At 36.7% G+C, this 17,436-nt stretch overlaps 1 protein-coding gene across 1 annotated transcript in view; it reads left to right on the top strand.

The window, feature by feature from the left end:
• The window catches only part of LOC145292193 (cilia- and flagella-associated protein 65-like), a 2,765,874-nt gene that overhangs the window by 134,707 nt on the left and 2,613,731 nt on the right, over nt 1-17,436 (top strand). Inside the window, exons 4-5 of the mRNA XM_080138498.1 lie at nt 736-866; nt 6,330-6,444. Of these exons, the coding sequence (XP_079994624.1) occupies nt 736-866; nt 6,330-6,444 (246 nt within the window). The remainder of the gene's footprint in view (nt 1-735; nt 867-6,329; nt 6,445-17,436) is intronic.

Below are 17,436 nucleotides of genomic sequence, written 5' to 3'. Positions count from 1 at the left end.
TCCACAATTTAATGACTTTATCATAATTTTTCTGATTGGTCCAAAGCTCAATTTTAAGAAAATTGAAACCTTTTTACTTGAAATACAGGATCAAAACCGATTTAAAAATCAACTATGAAATCCTTAAGAAGAAACCTGCAAACATGTTTTGTTTTTTCACGTTTCTGATTTTTTTTAGAATAGGATTGTGATTAGTCTGAAGAATCCAAATAATGCAAATAATGTTTTATTTTCACAAGGGTTCGGTTAATGTAACCTCCGACCTTCAAGTTTATCTTGTTGAATTCAAGGATCTTTCCAGCAAACTCAGGAATTTGTGCAGATTTCAATCGGAAGTAACAGATCCCTGGTGTAAAATTTAGTTGTAAAGTTACACACTTCTAGAGCTTAAAAGTTCAATCCTCCGTGCAGCCAATACCCAAAAATACAATTGCAAATTACTTGGGACTTCTATCAAGCCATGGCTGACGAAATGAAAGCATGTCACTCCTGTAGATTAAATAAAGGTTTCTTTTTGAAATTCCATGCAGATTTCAGTTTTACAAGATACCCCTGAAGGTTGGAGGCTATATCGACCGAAATGTTGTGAAAATAACACTCAAGGTGAAAACAATAGTCCAGATAATCCAAAAAATATGGATGTTTTTTTTTAAATCACTATAACTGTGAAAGGATTGTATGTCCATTACTTCTGATATGTAAACATCTATTTTTATCACTTTGATTCTGTTTCAGAATGGAGATTTTGAAGTGAAGTTAGTCGGGTGTCTTCCAGTTACCAAGGTAGAATTTCCTGATTCCCTTGTGCTTCCAAGATGTAGCTTGCATGGCAGTACTGAGAAAAGTTTCATACTTAAAAATACTGGGTAAGTTATATTTATTTTATTTTAATTCTCAAAGCCAAAAAATGGAACCTATTTCTGTATTGCTGTATACATCATCCAAATAAGCTGCTTTTGGAGAGATGCTGCCTCTTCATAATGTTTCTTTTTTATTATCTTAAGAATCTAAATATTATTTTTACACAATCAATGGAAGAGAATCGCTTGAACTAAATATACTTCCAAACGTTTATGTAGACTGTTTTAATTCTCTCAAAGTTTCCTGAAACACCTGCATTATTATTTTAGTTGATTCAGCCTTTGGTATCACTCAGCATTATTTAAAATACGAACCATATTTTGGGATGATTTGTAATGTAAATATCTATTTATAATAAAGTTGGATATATTTATTTGCATCTAAAGGATTCACTCCTGAACTGATTAACAGATCATTATGAATTTCGGAAGACAGCATGAAGTGTCATAATATGAATTAATTTGATAAAGTTTTATGCAAAAGGAGTTAAAATAAGGATGAAAATTCTGACACTTTCGATTTTTTTTTAAACAATAAATATCAATCATCAATTAATACAGATTGTCAAAAATTTCAGTTTCATTGAGTATTTTAATGAGGTTTTAGAGGTGTTATATGGGCACAGCCTTCCATTTCAAAACTGAAATATCAGATTTGCATTGAATTTTACCCTTGATCATTAGACACTAGGCTATATTTCCTGAATTAAATTTTTTTAAACGTCTTTTCAACTTAAGCCTTAAATGTTTTATATTTTCTAGAATCAAAATCATGTGATGTACTTGGATCAAAATTAGAGTATCATATGTTTTTTTTTTATTTTCGTAAGGAGGCATAAAATCGGATGACACTCTTCTATCCAGTGACTTGATTTTATCCGTTCTGGGATGAGTATTATATCTTCTTTATAAAAAGAATAATTAAATATTGAATCGATTTGATAATGCACATCATGAATATATCTTTCATTAATGCTTTTAAAATTGATGTTCACTGATTTTGTGTTTATCGTATAAAAAATGTAAGTTAAAAAATAAATTTATATTAATCGGATGCTATCAATCGACAGAATATTTTTTTATTTAGTGTATTTCTCCAGTTCTTTTAGAAGAATGACCATATGAAAGTTGCCTACATCCACGGTTAAAATAGTACCATGGAATCAACTGGATTCAAATTCGGCATGCCTGGGTAGTCAGTTCACATTGTCATCACTTCACCATCGTCACCTCCCAGAAAATGCACCGCATCAACAATATTGGGAGATCTGAGATAAGCCTTCAAAAAGAGTTTGAATTTAATAGACGCTGTGCAAATCTGGTAGAAACATAAACAATAGAAAGGAGAAGAAAAATAAATTTAATTTAAAAATTGTTTTTGTTTAATCAATGATTCTTAATTTAATATTCCAATGAAATTTTTTTATTTTTCAATTCTATTTTGCAGGATTTTATTTCGATGCAATAATATGGTGTGAGTGCCATTTTATGGAGAAAGAAAATTTTCTAATTTGAAATTAGATTACATAAATTTTCACTGGAAATTAAGTTGATATTTGTTTATATTTTACTAGAAGTCACCATTTATTAAGGCTTAAAAGCCATGCAAGGATAAGGGTTAATGTTTAAAGAAGTGACATCAAGACAGAATATCAAGATGGAGGATATGGCAAAAAACTAGTGGAATTAATATTATTGTAATTAAAGCAGAAAATAAGATTAATATATTTCTCAGTGCTTGTCTACTAAAACAAACGTTCACATTTACTCATCGTTTTTTTAAAAAAATTTTTTTTTAACACTGCCTTTTATTCCATAAATTTTACTCAACTATTAATGATTTTTAAAAATCTTCATCAAATGCATAGATTTTTGTATTTTTTTAAAGAAATCTTTCTGTAATTTAATTATGCTCGCAACTTAAAAAGTATTGATTGACCTAGAAATAACGCCTTCAAAAACTTCTCTGGCCAAAAACAAAAATCTTATTAAACATACCAAATCACTAAAATTTGTAAATATATATTCTTGCGTAATCTGAACTGAAGAATGAAATGCTACATAAGTATGATAAAAAAATTGTAACAAATCAAACTAAGCAGTTATTAATTAAATTCTTTGATTAAAGAGAAAGTCACATGAAATGTATTACCTATTTTTCATTATATTTGCCATTGAACTTGATATTGAACAGTTATTTTTTACTACATTAAATTTGACTTAAAATTGAAATCCAAAACTTCTGGAAATTTCTTTATAAAAATATAAAATTATTTTTTTATTTTCTGTTTTTCTCAATTATCTCAATCATTTATTCATATCAATGGATAAAAAGTACTGGGCCTGCTGTATTGCCATTTGTCGACCATGCAGTAGTTTCTGGTGGGGCCTCTCAATGCCATATTAGTGGAAAATATCACAGCTTTTCCTCTTCATTTTCTTCAAAAATCATTTCTGGTTTCTTTTTTCTATCGTTCTCTCTCTGCCCTGCTCTAACCAACTCTGCCGAGCTCTTCCACATATTCTAACATGAAAAGTCTCAAAAAACAAGATTAAACCCAGAACTACAACTTCCATCATTGTCTCTCACTACCAGATCTCCTTCCCCAGCATTAGAGATCTACGTTTCAACCTTCCAGAGGTTGAAATTCAATTGCAGGAGACCAAACCTGACCTTGTTTTTGTGCAGAACTGGCATTGGATCAAATATTTACCGAAATGAGTTCGCCATGAAAGGATATTCAAACTTTACATCAAAATCTGATCCCTAAAATCGTCATGAGCATGGAATATGTTCTTACATAAAAAATGGTTTTCCATGTGGTAGGGATATCTCCAGATAAGATCCTAAACTGCTCTGTACGTGCTTTTCAGTAGCCCTTACAGCACTGCATTCATATTTGCCCTTTATTGTCCCACAATAGCAGAGTTACTATCATTGAGAATATCTCTGAGAAAATTGACCACATCCTGTCTGCTCATCCCTTGATTAACATTCATGTCTGATAATTTCAATGTCCAGCCATTCAAACAATACAAATAATGGGGGGGGGGGGTTGTCATGATTTCCCAATTGCTTATGACCTAACAGATTGTTAACGCACTCATTAGAGTACCCAACACTGACGGACAGTGTTCAAGTCTCCAAGACCTTTTTCTTCCAACTTGCCTGGAACTGTGCTCATCCTCCATTCGTTTTCCACTGGGGTCCTCTGATCACATGGTTGTCTTAATTAAGATAAAACAAAATGTAATAAGTTCTCAGATGTACCTTTCCATTGTACTGTATATCTACTCTATGGCTAACTGGCATAATTTCCAAACATATCAGATATACCTCTGTGTTCCATGTTTAAAACGAATGTGTCCTCAATCATATCAGACCTGACTGACTGGTTAACTGTTGGTATAAACTGTTTCATACCCACCAAGAAATTCCAACAAAAACCTAACAACCAGCCATGTTTCACATCAGAATGTGCCACTGCCATTGCACACAAAATACATGCTCTTAAATTAATTCTTTTAGGACTAGCTGCAACCACTGCAAGCATGTAATAAAGAACGTGAGAAAGTCATATGCTCAGTCTGTCAAATCTAAAGTTGCTAAGCAGCAGCTTGGTTCCTTGGTGAATAACAAACAGGGTTCTGAAAAGAAACGTGCTCTCTATCTCAAGCATCATCAATAGATCTGAGGTAATTTCGTCAGCATCTGACAAAGCCAAACTCTTTACTAAGAACTTTGCAGCAAATTTTACCCTTTGCAATTAGAGCTATCTACCTCATATATTTCCTCCTGTGACTAAAAACATGCTATACTTTTATCTGTGCATGATTTAGCCAAACTTATCAAAACCTTCATACCAATAAAGCAATTAACTCTGACAGCATACCAATCATAGTATTCAAGCTTAAACCAGAATTAGCTCCCATACTTGCAAAACTGTTTAAACGTTCATTAAAGAAAAAATGCTTTCCAACATCCTGGAAAACTTTATCAGACTGCCTTGTATTTTAAAACTCTGGAGATTGGTTATCTACCTCTCAGTAGAGACCAGTTAGTCTCCTGTACGTCATGAATAAGTTGCTGGAATATGTGATAGAGAAGTGGTCAACCACCTCAGCAAAAATAACCTACTCAGTAACATACAATATGGTTTCCATTCTGGGAGATCTCCAGCTGATGTACTGTTATATCACATAAGATTAGTGAATCTCTCGATCGAGGCTTCATTTCTATAGCAATTGCTTTTGAGATATCAAAGGCTTTTGATAGGGTATGGCATAAAGGTCAACTGCACAATATCTCCAGCTACAGTAAAACTGGAAATGTCTTTTCAATTATTAAATCCTTTCTCTCTGATAGACTTATAAGAGTACTCATTGATGGGCAGAAATCAGAATCAGGGTTCCATCCTGAGACCAAATCTCCTCTTGATCTTTTGCAATAATCTCCCAAATCACATTCTTAGATCATTTGTAGATATTTATGCAGATTACACCACAATCTATGGCAACACTTTAAAGGTCGACATTGACCAGCATCTTTCTAATGCTCTCTCTTCTGATCTTGAGCCCATGGGGCAATATAGGAAAAAAGTGTCTGGTTAATTTTAATGCATCAAAACTAAGCTACTTTCTTTCTATCATAAATGCTCTTATCCCCAACTGACCTCAACTGAAATGAATGGCTCTCGTCTTGAGGAAGCACGTTTTGACAAGTTTCTAGGACTGACTTTCACTCCTGATATGAAATTGAACATATACATGAAATCCATTGCCAGAATTGCTGGGGAAAATGGTTTGATCATTCTACCACTCCAGTAGATATTTCCCTGCCAATGCAATCCCCTGTATGAGAGCCAAATATGTCTTAAGATGAAGTACCATTGCCGCATGTGGGGAGGAGCTGCTCAGAGCACCCTTTCCTGCCTCAACAGAGTACAAAATCGATTTTGAAATCTGGTGGGTGATGTTTTTTTCACTACTCTGCTGCTGCTTTCTTATAGAAGATATGTTGGGAGTTTCTCTACTTTATCTTTATTTTAATGGCAGGTGCTTGACTGAGCTTCACTCTATAGTTCAACCCCATTAGTCTTTCACAGAAAATATCCGACTATCTACAACACCTATCAACAATTTTCTTTAATCTATATCTGTGCTTATGTCTAATTGAATATTCCATGAGCAAAGTTTCCTACCTAGAACTGCCTGTCTATAGAACACAATACCACGGAACTGCTTCCCAACTGACTATGACATGATTGCTTTCAAGCTAACCTCTAAAATAAATTACTAAACTTCCATCAGTACCTATAAACCCTTATTCTTGAGTGACCTCTGGTCCTTGATGAGCGGTAACTTTGTGATGTAAAATAAAATGTTTTTATTAAAGTTTAAGAACATAAGGTTATTAGTTTTTCATTTTATTTTGATATTTTATTTATCACTTTTTGCCATTTATTTTAGGGAAACGGTGATATCAGTCAAGTGGTTATTTGCTGAGCCATTTGAGATAAAGCCTGAAGAATGTATGGTGGATCCCAGATCAAGCTGTTCATTTAAAGTTATCTTTCAACCAAAGGTAATAACATCTGCAACTTTTTATTTCCTAATTAGTACTAGGTTCTTAGTGTGTGTTCCATCCCTCCCCGATTAGGAAGTCTCCAAGATCCCCATCCCCTCTTACCTGCAATTTTTGTTTTCACCCCTTCCTCTAAATTTTACCCATCTTGGAGAAAAAGAAATACAAACTAACCTCCATCCCTTACCCACAAAAATTTCTTTTCTCCATTCACCCCCATATAGAGGGCATCCCCACCTAGAGACTGACCCGCAGAAGCGAGGTTCCTTTTACAAACCTAGTGGAACGGGCAGTCTATCAACTAGACGGGGTTGGGAGGGTCCTACTAATCACCTTTTGTTTTTTCTTCCCCCGCCCTCGACACAAATGAATTATTGTACCATTTTATTGTTATCTTTTTTGTTTTTACACGTCAATAAAAAATGTTTTAAAAATTGGGAGTTTACGTCCCCCAATATGAAAGGGTGAATGCGGTATTATGGTGAAAGAAGATACTAGCTGGGAGAAACTTTTGACTTTGTTTAGTTCTGGAGTGACAAGGATGACCAACGACCCCCACAATCCCCCCTTTTGAGTTGGCCATGTGCCTAAGTTTTTTGTTCATCGTTGATTTTGACTGTATTTTTTAACATGAATAAAAGATTTAATATCTCAAAGTGTAGTATCTGTTCTGGCAGATGTTCTGGCAGATACTGCAAAGACCATATGTGGGGCAACCCCACATATAAGAACTTGATCAATGTAGGGGCAACCCTTCATACCAATTGTCACTATCCAGCTCCCCTACTCCCTGGGGAGTTGGTCCCCATTTCCCCTTCACTCCTCACATTAAAAATCGGCCTTGTGCCTAATTTGCTCAGTGGGGGAGCAAATAAATACCAACCCTACATATAAGACCTTGGTCAATGTAGGGGAAACCATTCATACCAATTGTCACGATCCAACTCACCTACTCCCCGGGGAGTTGGTCCCCATTTCCCCTTCACTCTCCACATTAAAAAACGGCCTTGTACCTAATTTGCTCAGTGGGGAAGCAAATAAATATCCTAATATTAGGTCCATTGATACTACAAAATAAATAAATCCTTGTTGAAAAGGGTCATAGGACAATGTTAGTGTTTTTCTTAAATGAAGAGGCTGGATTCTCAAGTTTTTTAGGTTTTAAGTATAAACAAAAACTCTAATTCTAAATAACTTACATATTTTTATTGTCTTACCTCATTAAGATATTCTCTTTTATTACTTTGTTCAATCTTTGTGCTTCTTAAATTAGTTATAACTTACTTGAAGAGCTTTGATTGTCTGATTTTCTCCTTCCCAGTCAAATTTGTATATTTTATTTGTGACTTCTTTGACTTTATTATTGTTAACTACATATTAATTCTGACTTTTCTAAGTCAAACTTTGAAACTTTTGTGACTTTATTACTGGTTAAAGCATTAACATATTGAATAATCTATCTATCTGGTCAGGCTCCTTGCCCGGACCAATGTGACTCTCTCTCTCTATCTCTCTCTCCAGAGTTCCCTGTCTTCCCTCGGCTGCCTCAGATTTTCAGGATCACAGCTGGTGTCATTTGCACTTTGCTGGATGTACATAGATCTAGGCATCCTGCCCCTATTGAATAATACTCTATTACTATCTAATAAAATATATTTGCTTACTTTCAATTACATCTTCGATTTCTCTAATTTTTCACACCATACTCTCGCCTTCTGTCCCTCCTACCACTGTTCTGTTCAGCTAAGCTGGCAAACAATAAGCAATAATGAAAAAAACCATAGCAAAACTGCATAGCCTTCTCTCTCCTTCGTCTGCCTGATGTTAAGAAAGGTAGAAAGAAAGAAGTAAACAGTGTGATCTGCTGTGATTGTCATACTTTTCCCTCTCTCTTCCTTGTGAGACTAACACTATGTGTATGTGTGCCTTTGTTTATATTCAAAGTTCCTTTTGTTTTTCTGTCATCTGTTCCAAACTTAATCACTCTATTCGTTTAATATCCTTTTTTGAAATTATTATGTATGTTCGTTCAACACGTCACACATGAATATATTCACTAGAATGAAGCTTCAAAGTTTTGGAGTTGATTTTATTTTTGTACGGGTTGTAATCTGGATATTATATGAAAAGGAAAACTCGCTAAATCAGTACATATGCGAGCAAAAAACGACCTGTTATAGGGAAAGATACTCAATATGTTTAATGCCGAAATAAAAATAATGAGCAGTAGTAACACAGAATTTGACAAAAGTCTCTTTCAACAGTCACCTCTGAAACTTGAAGTACTTTGATTTATCTTCTTTAATAGTTAATCATTCCAGTCATTGAACCTATAACATAGATGGTTATCATTACTACTGTAATACTGATATGCTATATGTCGATGGATGATGATGGATGAGTCCCTTAATCCTCCAAGATCATAGGGATACTGCATTGTTTCATGCAGCATGTCTTTGGAATAAATAATCTGATGGCATCCATCCCTCTGCATGCTTCAGAAAACCTATAACCAAATGGTCACCCATTTAAGTATCGACCAGGCTCAATGTTAATTAAACTTTGGTGATCTAATGGGAACTGGTGTGCCAATGTGATTTAACCGTATGTGCTACATGTATTTAAGTTGGATAAAAACTAAGCGGGGTATATGTTCATAAGTCCATGCATATCTGTTTGTTTATTAACAAGACCAATGACTATAAAGTGCTTATTTGTATTATTGGTTCCCCGACAAAAGGAGGGTGGACCTGTAAATTCACCCTTGTCTGTTTGTCCATTCGTCTGTCCGCACTTTTCTCAATAACCACGCCTTAGAATTTTTTTAAATTTTGCACAAAAATTAAACATAACATGAGTAAAAAAAATAACAACAGATTTTCTGGGAAAACTCCGGTTGCCCCTTCGGGGGATGCCTTTCATTTTAAAATGGCTAAAATTGACACTTTTGTGCTTATTAAAAAAAAAAAAAATTGATGCCTTGGATTTTTATAAAACTTAAGTTGTAACTAACTGATTTCTATATAATTTTGTTTGTCAATACTTTGTGATAACTCTTAGGTGTACCTCAGGGGCTCTTTTAGGGCTAATAAAAACACTCCATTTTTGGGACTATTATACAATATTTTTTGCTAAAATTTCTGTGTATTTCTATTCAACAGTTTTGCATATTGCTGAACTCGATACTAGCGCACAAATACATGTATTTGGTGACTTCCATGTCTACCACAGTAACTGGCTAGGATTCTCTAATCACACAGACGTAGCTGGTAGCGCAACACATAGCTTCTCTATATCCCATTCCCTATCTCAGTTGGTTACATTTCCGACACGTTTCCCAGACCAGCAAGATCAACATGCTTCACTTCTAGATCTCTTTCTGACAACGGTTCCCAATGACTGTACAACAAATGCCCTCAGCCCACCCGGGAATGCTGATCACGCTGTGATAATGGTAGAAATCAGCCTAAATTCTCGCTCTAAAACTGAAGACCCACTACTCAAAACAACGAGGTATTACAAAAAGGCTGACTGGGAAGCCATCAGGGAGCTCATCAGAGATGCCCCATGGCAAAATATTTTTACTCTTCCAGCGGAACAGTGTGCAAATGAGACCACTGAATGGTTCAAAACTGCTATTGAAGCACATGTTCCCGCACGGAAATTCTATAGCAAGCCCCACTCCCCCCAATGGTTTACTTCTGCTTGTGCAACTGCCATTTGTCAAAGGCAGCATGCATTCCGCAGATTCAACCGATATAAGTCCAGCTCAAATAAACAGAAGTATATAGAAGCTAGAAATAATTGTAAGAGAGTGATAGAGACAGCTAAGACAGATTACTCTGAAACCACCAGAAAACGCATCGAAGCACAGAAATTAGGAACCCGGGATTTTTGGAAAATCTACAACAGCGTAGTTAATAATGGACAGTCAACTATTCCCCCACTATCAAACGATCATGAGGTTGCTTGCACGGCAACTGACAAGGCTAATCTGCTTGCCAGTCGGTTTGCCTCAAACTCCACACTGAACTCGGTACACCACTCACTCCCTGATTTTCCTCTGCGAACAGATGCCTCACTAGACGATTTGAAAATCACCCCTTCTCAGGTACATGCTATTATAAAAAACCAAGACACCTCAAAAGCATGTGGACCAGATCTCATCCCGGCTGTGCTATTAAAAAAATGCTCTGCTGAGGTTGCTCCAGTTCTGTCCAAACTTTATAATAAATGCCTTAATGAATCTTGTTTTCCCGACTGTTGGAAAACCGCCTATGTGATACCAGTCTTCAAGAATTCTGGTGAAAGAACTGACCCACTAAATTATTGCCCCATTAGCTTCCTCCCACTTTTCGCCAAAATATTTGAGTCCTTAGTTAATCAAGCCCTAGTCCAGCACCTAACAGCTGCTAAACTCCTGACTGACAAACAATATGGATTCAGGCAAGCCCGTTCAACAGCAGATATCTTAACTGTAGTTTCTGAACGTATATACCGTTCATTGGATAAAATAGAGGAGGGTAGAGCGGTGGCCCTCGATATATCTAAGGCTTTTGACAGGGTATGGCACGATGGTCTTCTAAGGAATTTAGATCATATGGATTCACTGGAAGAATTCATAATGTAATTAAATCCTTCTTAAGTAATAGAAAAATCAAAGTTGTCCTCAACGGTCGTACATCCAAACAATACGACATAAATGCGGGAGTACCTCAGGGGTCTATCCTTGGACCTCTATTATTCCTGATATTCATAAACGACCTTCCTGATAAAATTGTTTCGGAGATGGGTATATTTGCCGATGACACCACTCTCTATAACAGATATGAGGGGAAAACAAATGAACACATATCCAAGGAAATGGCAGAAACACTAGAGGATGACCTCCAATCCGTAGTGGAATGGGGACAAAAATGGTTGGTCACATTCAATGCTGCTAAGACTAAGCTTGTCTCCTTCAATAACTATAAGAAACCTTCTCTACCACCAATAGCAATGGCTAAGAACACATTACCTGAAAGTACTTCTTTTAAACTCCTCGGCCTAACGTTTACAGGGAATATGAACTGGAATAGATACATTGAGAGCATTGCCAAGGCTGCTGCAAGGAAGGTTGGCTCCCTCTACCGTGCTAGAAAACTACTTACGCCTGCCAGTATCCTATACCTCTATAAGGCAACCATTCACCCATGTATGGAGTACTGTTGTCACATCTGGGCTGGTGCATCTGCTGCTTGTCTCTCGCTCCTGGACAGGGTTCAAAAGAGAGTCGCCAACCTGATAGGTCCTGAACTGTCATCTAGGCTTCAGCCTCTGTCCCATCGACGAGATGTTGCATCCCTCTGCCTGTTCTACAAATACTTCAATGGTGAATGCTCTGACGAACTGCAAGCACTTGTACCTCCCCGACGTAACTACCCCCGACAAACCCGACAAGCTACTAAGTCTCATCCCTTTACAGGAGAGATCCCTAGGTGCAAGAAAGCCTTTTACTCCGATAGTTTCTTCCCCAGAACTGCGGGTCTTTGGAACTCCCTTCCGGGATTCTGCTTTCCCAACTGCAACGATATGCAGAAGTTCAAGTGTAATGTCAACAAACATCTTTCTACTCATCTCCCTTCATAATGACCCCGCTAATTAAGCCCCTGATAGTAGCCCCCTGTTTCAAAGTGGCACTGTGCCTTGTTTGGGGTGAAAATTGAATAAAAAATAAATTAAAAAAAAACTCAAATTTAAATATGTTAAGGCCTTGGGGACTTTTGGGGCTAAGTGGGGGGGTATGATGGACTTAGTCATTTCTTTTTGGTATGGTGCAATAATCAAATTTACATATGTTAAGGCCTAAACTTGCACCGTTTGTTCATTTTTACCAGGATTTGATGTCCCCTGGGGACTCTTGGGGCTAAATGAGTGAGGATAAATGCTGAACTTAGTTATTTTTTTATCCCTCATTCATTGTGTACTCATGGGTGACCATGCATGCTTCACTTGTTAGACTAATATTCTCATCTTGGTTGTTATTCTCACAACGTTTTGGTATATCTAGCCTCCAAAAGTCTTCAGATGTATCATTTTGAACTATGAGAATCATTTTTACAAAGGAGTTACCACTTATCAAGACATGAAGGCTACTCGAAAATAAGGGTTAATGAGTGTACGGTCAGCAATGGGAAAATGTTGTTATAATCGTTAGTAGTAAAAATTTGGTAAATTGGATTACTAAAGGGAATGGCTCATCCAGAACTTGTTCATGGTGGACTTGAGGACAACCATATTGTAGTCTGTTGGAAAGCAGGAAAACAGAACAGAAACCCACAGATGTGCAGTTCTAAGAAATAAGCTTTGTTCATGGAATCTACATTTAGGTTGAGGCACAGATAAAGATTGGGGAAATTATTGATAATGGTTTGAGATAGACGAGTATTTTTTGTGAAAGTCAGGCAAGGGGGAAACATAGATTGGAGCTCAGACCAGCACTTGCCATGAAAATAAAGATAAAGCAGAGACAGGCTTGCAACATCTCTTCTGTGGAAAAGGGGTTGCAGGGAAGAGAAAAGCACCCCCCCCCATTTGGCCACAAAGTCTGTTTTGAACTCTGTCAAGGCAGGATAAACTGCTTCTAGCAACTCCTACCCAGATGTGGCAGCAGTACTCCATCCTTGGACATACTTGGCTCTTATAGAGGTAGAGAATTGCATCAGCAGTGAGATATTTACTGGAGCGGTAGAACAATCCTTTTTCCAGCAGCCTTGGCAACGGATTTGATCTATGTGTTCCACTTCAAATCAGGTCTAAATGTTAGACCCAGAAGCTTGGAAAAGCATGGAGCCTGCCAAGACGAGGCCCATTTATTTTGATTGATGGCAGACGGGGGATCAGAGCATTGATGTAAAGATAGCTTGGTTTTAGATGCTCTAAAATTAACTAGCCACCTCTTTCTCCATTGCACCATATGTTCAAGATCAGAGGAGAGAACTTAGTCATTTGCGGCCTTTGAAGTGTTGCCATAGATGGTAGTGTCGTCAGCATAAATATCTGTGAATGATCTAAGGATATGATTTGGGAGATCATTGATGTACATTCAGGAAGAGAGTTGGGCCCAGGATGGACCAGTGAGTGACTCCGTCATTAATGCTATGAGCTTCTGATTGCTACCCATTAACCTTATAATCTATCAGAGAGATTTTATTTAATAACTGAAAAGACATTTCCAGCTATACTGTAGCTGGGGATATTGTAGAGTTGATCTTTATGGCATACCTTACCAGAAGCCTTTGATATGTCAAGAGCAATTGCCATAGAAAGGAAGCCTTCATCAAGAGATTCACTAATCCTATGAGATATAACTGTTAGCACATTTGCTGTAGATTTAGCAGAACAGAAACCATACTGCATATCACTGAGGAGATTATTTTTGCTGTTGTTGTTGACCACTTCTCTATTTAACACACATTCTCGCAACTTATGCACAGGAGGCTAATTGGTCTATATTGAAAGGGAGATGACCGATCACCTGAATTTTTAAATATGGGAGATACTGATGAGGTTTTCTTGGGTGTTGAGAAGTAATTCTCCTTAAGACAATGTTTAAACAGCTTTGTAAGATTGAGAGCTAATTCTGGTTTAAGCTTTTTGACCATGAAATAGGAATGCCGTCAGCGACAGCTGCTTTTTTTTTTTTTATTTTTTTTTTACAAGGGTGTCACCACTTATCAAGGCCCAGAGGCCACTCGAGGATAAAGGTTAATAGGTATACATTAGTCATTGTGATTTTAGCATAGTAAACAGTGGGAATTTTGTAACTTGGATTACTTAGGGAGACGATTCAATTAAAACTTGTTCACATTGGACTTTTTCTTTTTTTTTTTTTTTTTCATAGATATCAACTCATTATCAAGGCCAAGAGGCCACTCAAGGATAAGGGTTAAAGAGTGTACAGTAGAAACTGGACAATATAATAATCATTAGTAATGAAAATTTGTTAAATTTGATAACTTATATGGAACGGCTCATCAAGAACTTATTTACGTTAGACTTGAAGACAACCATATTGTAGTCAGCCGGAAAGCAGGAAAACGGAAGACAATTGAATTGAGATTTTTTTATTAGTTTGGGAACATCATATACAGATATTTATCTGTTGCATAGTGTGTTTTCAGACACAGGAGGAAATAGGGGGGGGGCGACCTTGATCGCATAGTGTAGAATTAGTTGCAAAGTTCTTGTCAAAGAGTTTTGCTTTGTCTGATGCTGAGGAGATTACCTCATGGATGGTTGGGATAGAGTACATACTTCTATTCAGGACTCTGTTATTTGCCAAAACTGATGGGGACCAAGCTGCAGTTCAGCTACTTTTGACTTGGACTGAGCATACAACTCTCTTGTGTTTTTTATACTCTTTTACAGTGGTTACTGGCAGTCCTGAAAGCAGTTTTTGTCTCAGTACATCTATTACGCAATGAAAAAAGTGATTTATCTGCACAATGGCAGCAGCACATTCTGAAGAGAACCATGGCTGGCTGTTAGGTTTTTCATGGAATTTTTTGAACGGTATGAAGCGATCTATACCTACAATTAACCATTCCGTTAGGTTTGATACTATAGAGGACACATTCTTTTTAAATATGAAACGCTGAGGTAGAATTGATATAAATGTATGGAAGCTACCCCAGTCAGCCATAGAGTATTGATATACTCTACGATGGAGAAGTACGTCCAAGGATTATTACATTTCGTTTTTATCTTAACTGATACAACCAAGTGGTCGGAAGACCCCAGTGGAGACATAATGGAAGATTAACATAGATCAGGGCAAGTTGTGAGAAAAAGGTCTAGAAGACTTGCATACTGACCATCAGTGTTGGGCACATGGGTGGGTTCATGAACAATCTGAGTGAGGTCATAAGCAATGGAGAAATCGTGACAGAACCTCCCCTCATCATCTGTCTTTTTTGAGTGGGCTAACCATTCAACATTATGAACATTGAAGTCTCCACAGACATAAATGTTAGGTGTAGGATGAGCAGACAGGATGTGGTCAATTTTCTAAGATACGCTCTTAAAGATATTAACTCCACTGTTGTGGGGATCATGGAGGGTAAATATAAACACAGTGGTGTAAGCAAGTGCAATCCAGAAGCACATATAGGGCAATTTACGGCCTTCTCTGGAGATGTCCTTACTATATGGAATATCAGATTTGGATGTTAAATTAGAATATCCTTTAATTAAAAACTCATCTAGAGAAATAGTTGGTCCAATGCCAGTTTCACTTAGGAATAATAGGTCTGGTTAAGTCTCCTGTAATTGGGTATTAACCTCTGGAAGGTTGGAACATAGACTCCTGATGTTAGAGAAGGAGACATGGTACTGGGGTTTACATTAGAAGGTGGAGTTCTGGGTTTAATCATGTGTTTTTTCAGGAAACTTTTCATGGAGTTTTGGGATTTGTGGAATAGGCTTCCATCTCAGGTGACTGCTCATGGAAAAATACCGTCAAACTCAGGAATTTTAATGTAACCCTTTATTTAATCCATGGGAGTAGCAGGTTCTTGTTCCATCATGACTGAGTAGAAATTTAAAATAATTTTTAATTACATTCTTATTATCGACTAAACTGAGGATTAAGTCTTTAATCTCTAAAAGACTGTTACTTAGACCTGATTATTACTTAATACTTTATTTGTTACGCTATAGGTCCTTGCACCACAACCATCTGCTTAAAGGAGATGAGCGTTGGTGTAACCATTAAAACAAAAGACTAATAAAACATTAATCAAAAGCAAAAACTATGCACATATATGCTACAAATATTATCTATATATATAAAAGCGAAAATGTATGTGTGTGTGTGTGTGTGTTTGTATGTATGTATGTATGTTTGTGTGTCTGCTAAAAACTTTCGACAGACACAACAAAAATTCACAAACTTGGTCTCATATGAAAGCCCCACGTTCCGGACGACAAATATCGAAAAATCGGCCCAAAGTGACCATCAGAAGTGCGTCAACTGATCGATTTTCTGCAGGTGGGGGGGGGGGGCAAAAAGTGACATTTTAATGTATAACATTACATATTTTTAAATCGATTTACAACTGCCCTCAAAAATACGCCCGGCAACTCTTATACATAAAATATACACGCGGCCGTTTATTTTGGGTCAACTTGTATTTAAAACCTGCTGAGTCATGTCACGTGATCTTGACGTCAGCAACCTCTAAAAGCCGTCGGAATTTACAATTTAAAAATGTTGTTATCGGTAAAAAACAAAATTAATTAAAGCTAAACTATGAACTTCTACGCTATCGCAACGTTACCAAAGTTATTACCACATTCAAAATAGGTAGATACGATAGTTAAACGAAAAATAAAGTAAAAAAAAAGTGAAGTAAAAAAAAAGAATATGCTTACAAAAAATATTAATGATCAAAGATTTTTTTTTTTTTAAATAAAAACAGCCAGACGCCATTTTCCAGTCTTTAGAGTAAGGTAGACGAAGTGAGAGAGAGAGAGAGAGAGAGATGTCTAGACAGATTTGACAGGGGGGGAGGGTCAACAACGCATACGTCAGATGACGTCGTGACCTGATTTACTTTAAATAGTTGATAAACCGAACAAACTTTATATACGCCGCTTTAGCGCAGGTAGTTAAGGGCTTGGTTCATTATCTAAACGTTTTGGGTTCGAATCGTGGTGTGAGATGTTTTTTTGTTTTTTTTTTCGATTTTTTCCATTTAAATATTAAACCCTGTATTATTTAAGCCATTTTTCATGTAACGTTCGTTTGTTTTTCTGTTTTAATTTGTGTTCCCCCCCCCCCGCTTAATTAAAACGTTGTTTTCTTTTCTTACTTCGCTTATAACAATGCTTACATCGTCGTCGTTGTAACGCTCGACGACTTTCAAACATCTTTCACTTCTGGCTGGCCGATTTTATTTTCAAACTTCGCCTCAGGGGTTCGGCTTCGATCCTACCCCCCCCCCTCCGGTT

This window comes from Euprymna scolopes, chromosome 13 (assembly GCF_053919585.1).
Source record: "Euprymna scolopes isolate OS-2025 chromosome 13, ASM5391958v1, whole genome shotgun sequence".
In the NCBI taxonomy this organism is placed as follows: Eukaryota; Metazoa; Mollusca; class Cephalopoda; order Sepiida; family Sepiolidae; genus Euprymna; species Euprymna scolopes.
Note: the sequence above shows the minus strand (reverse complement) of the source record. Positions and strands in the feature narration are given on the sequence as shown.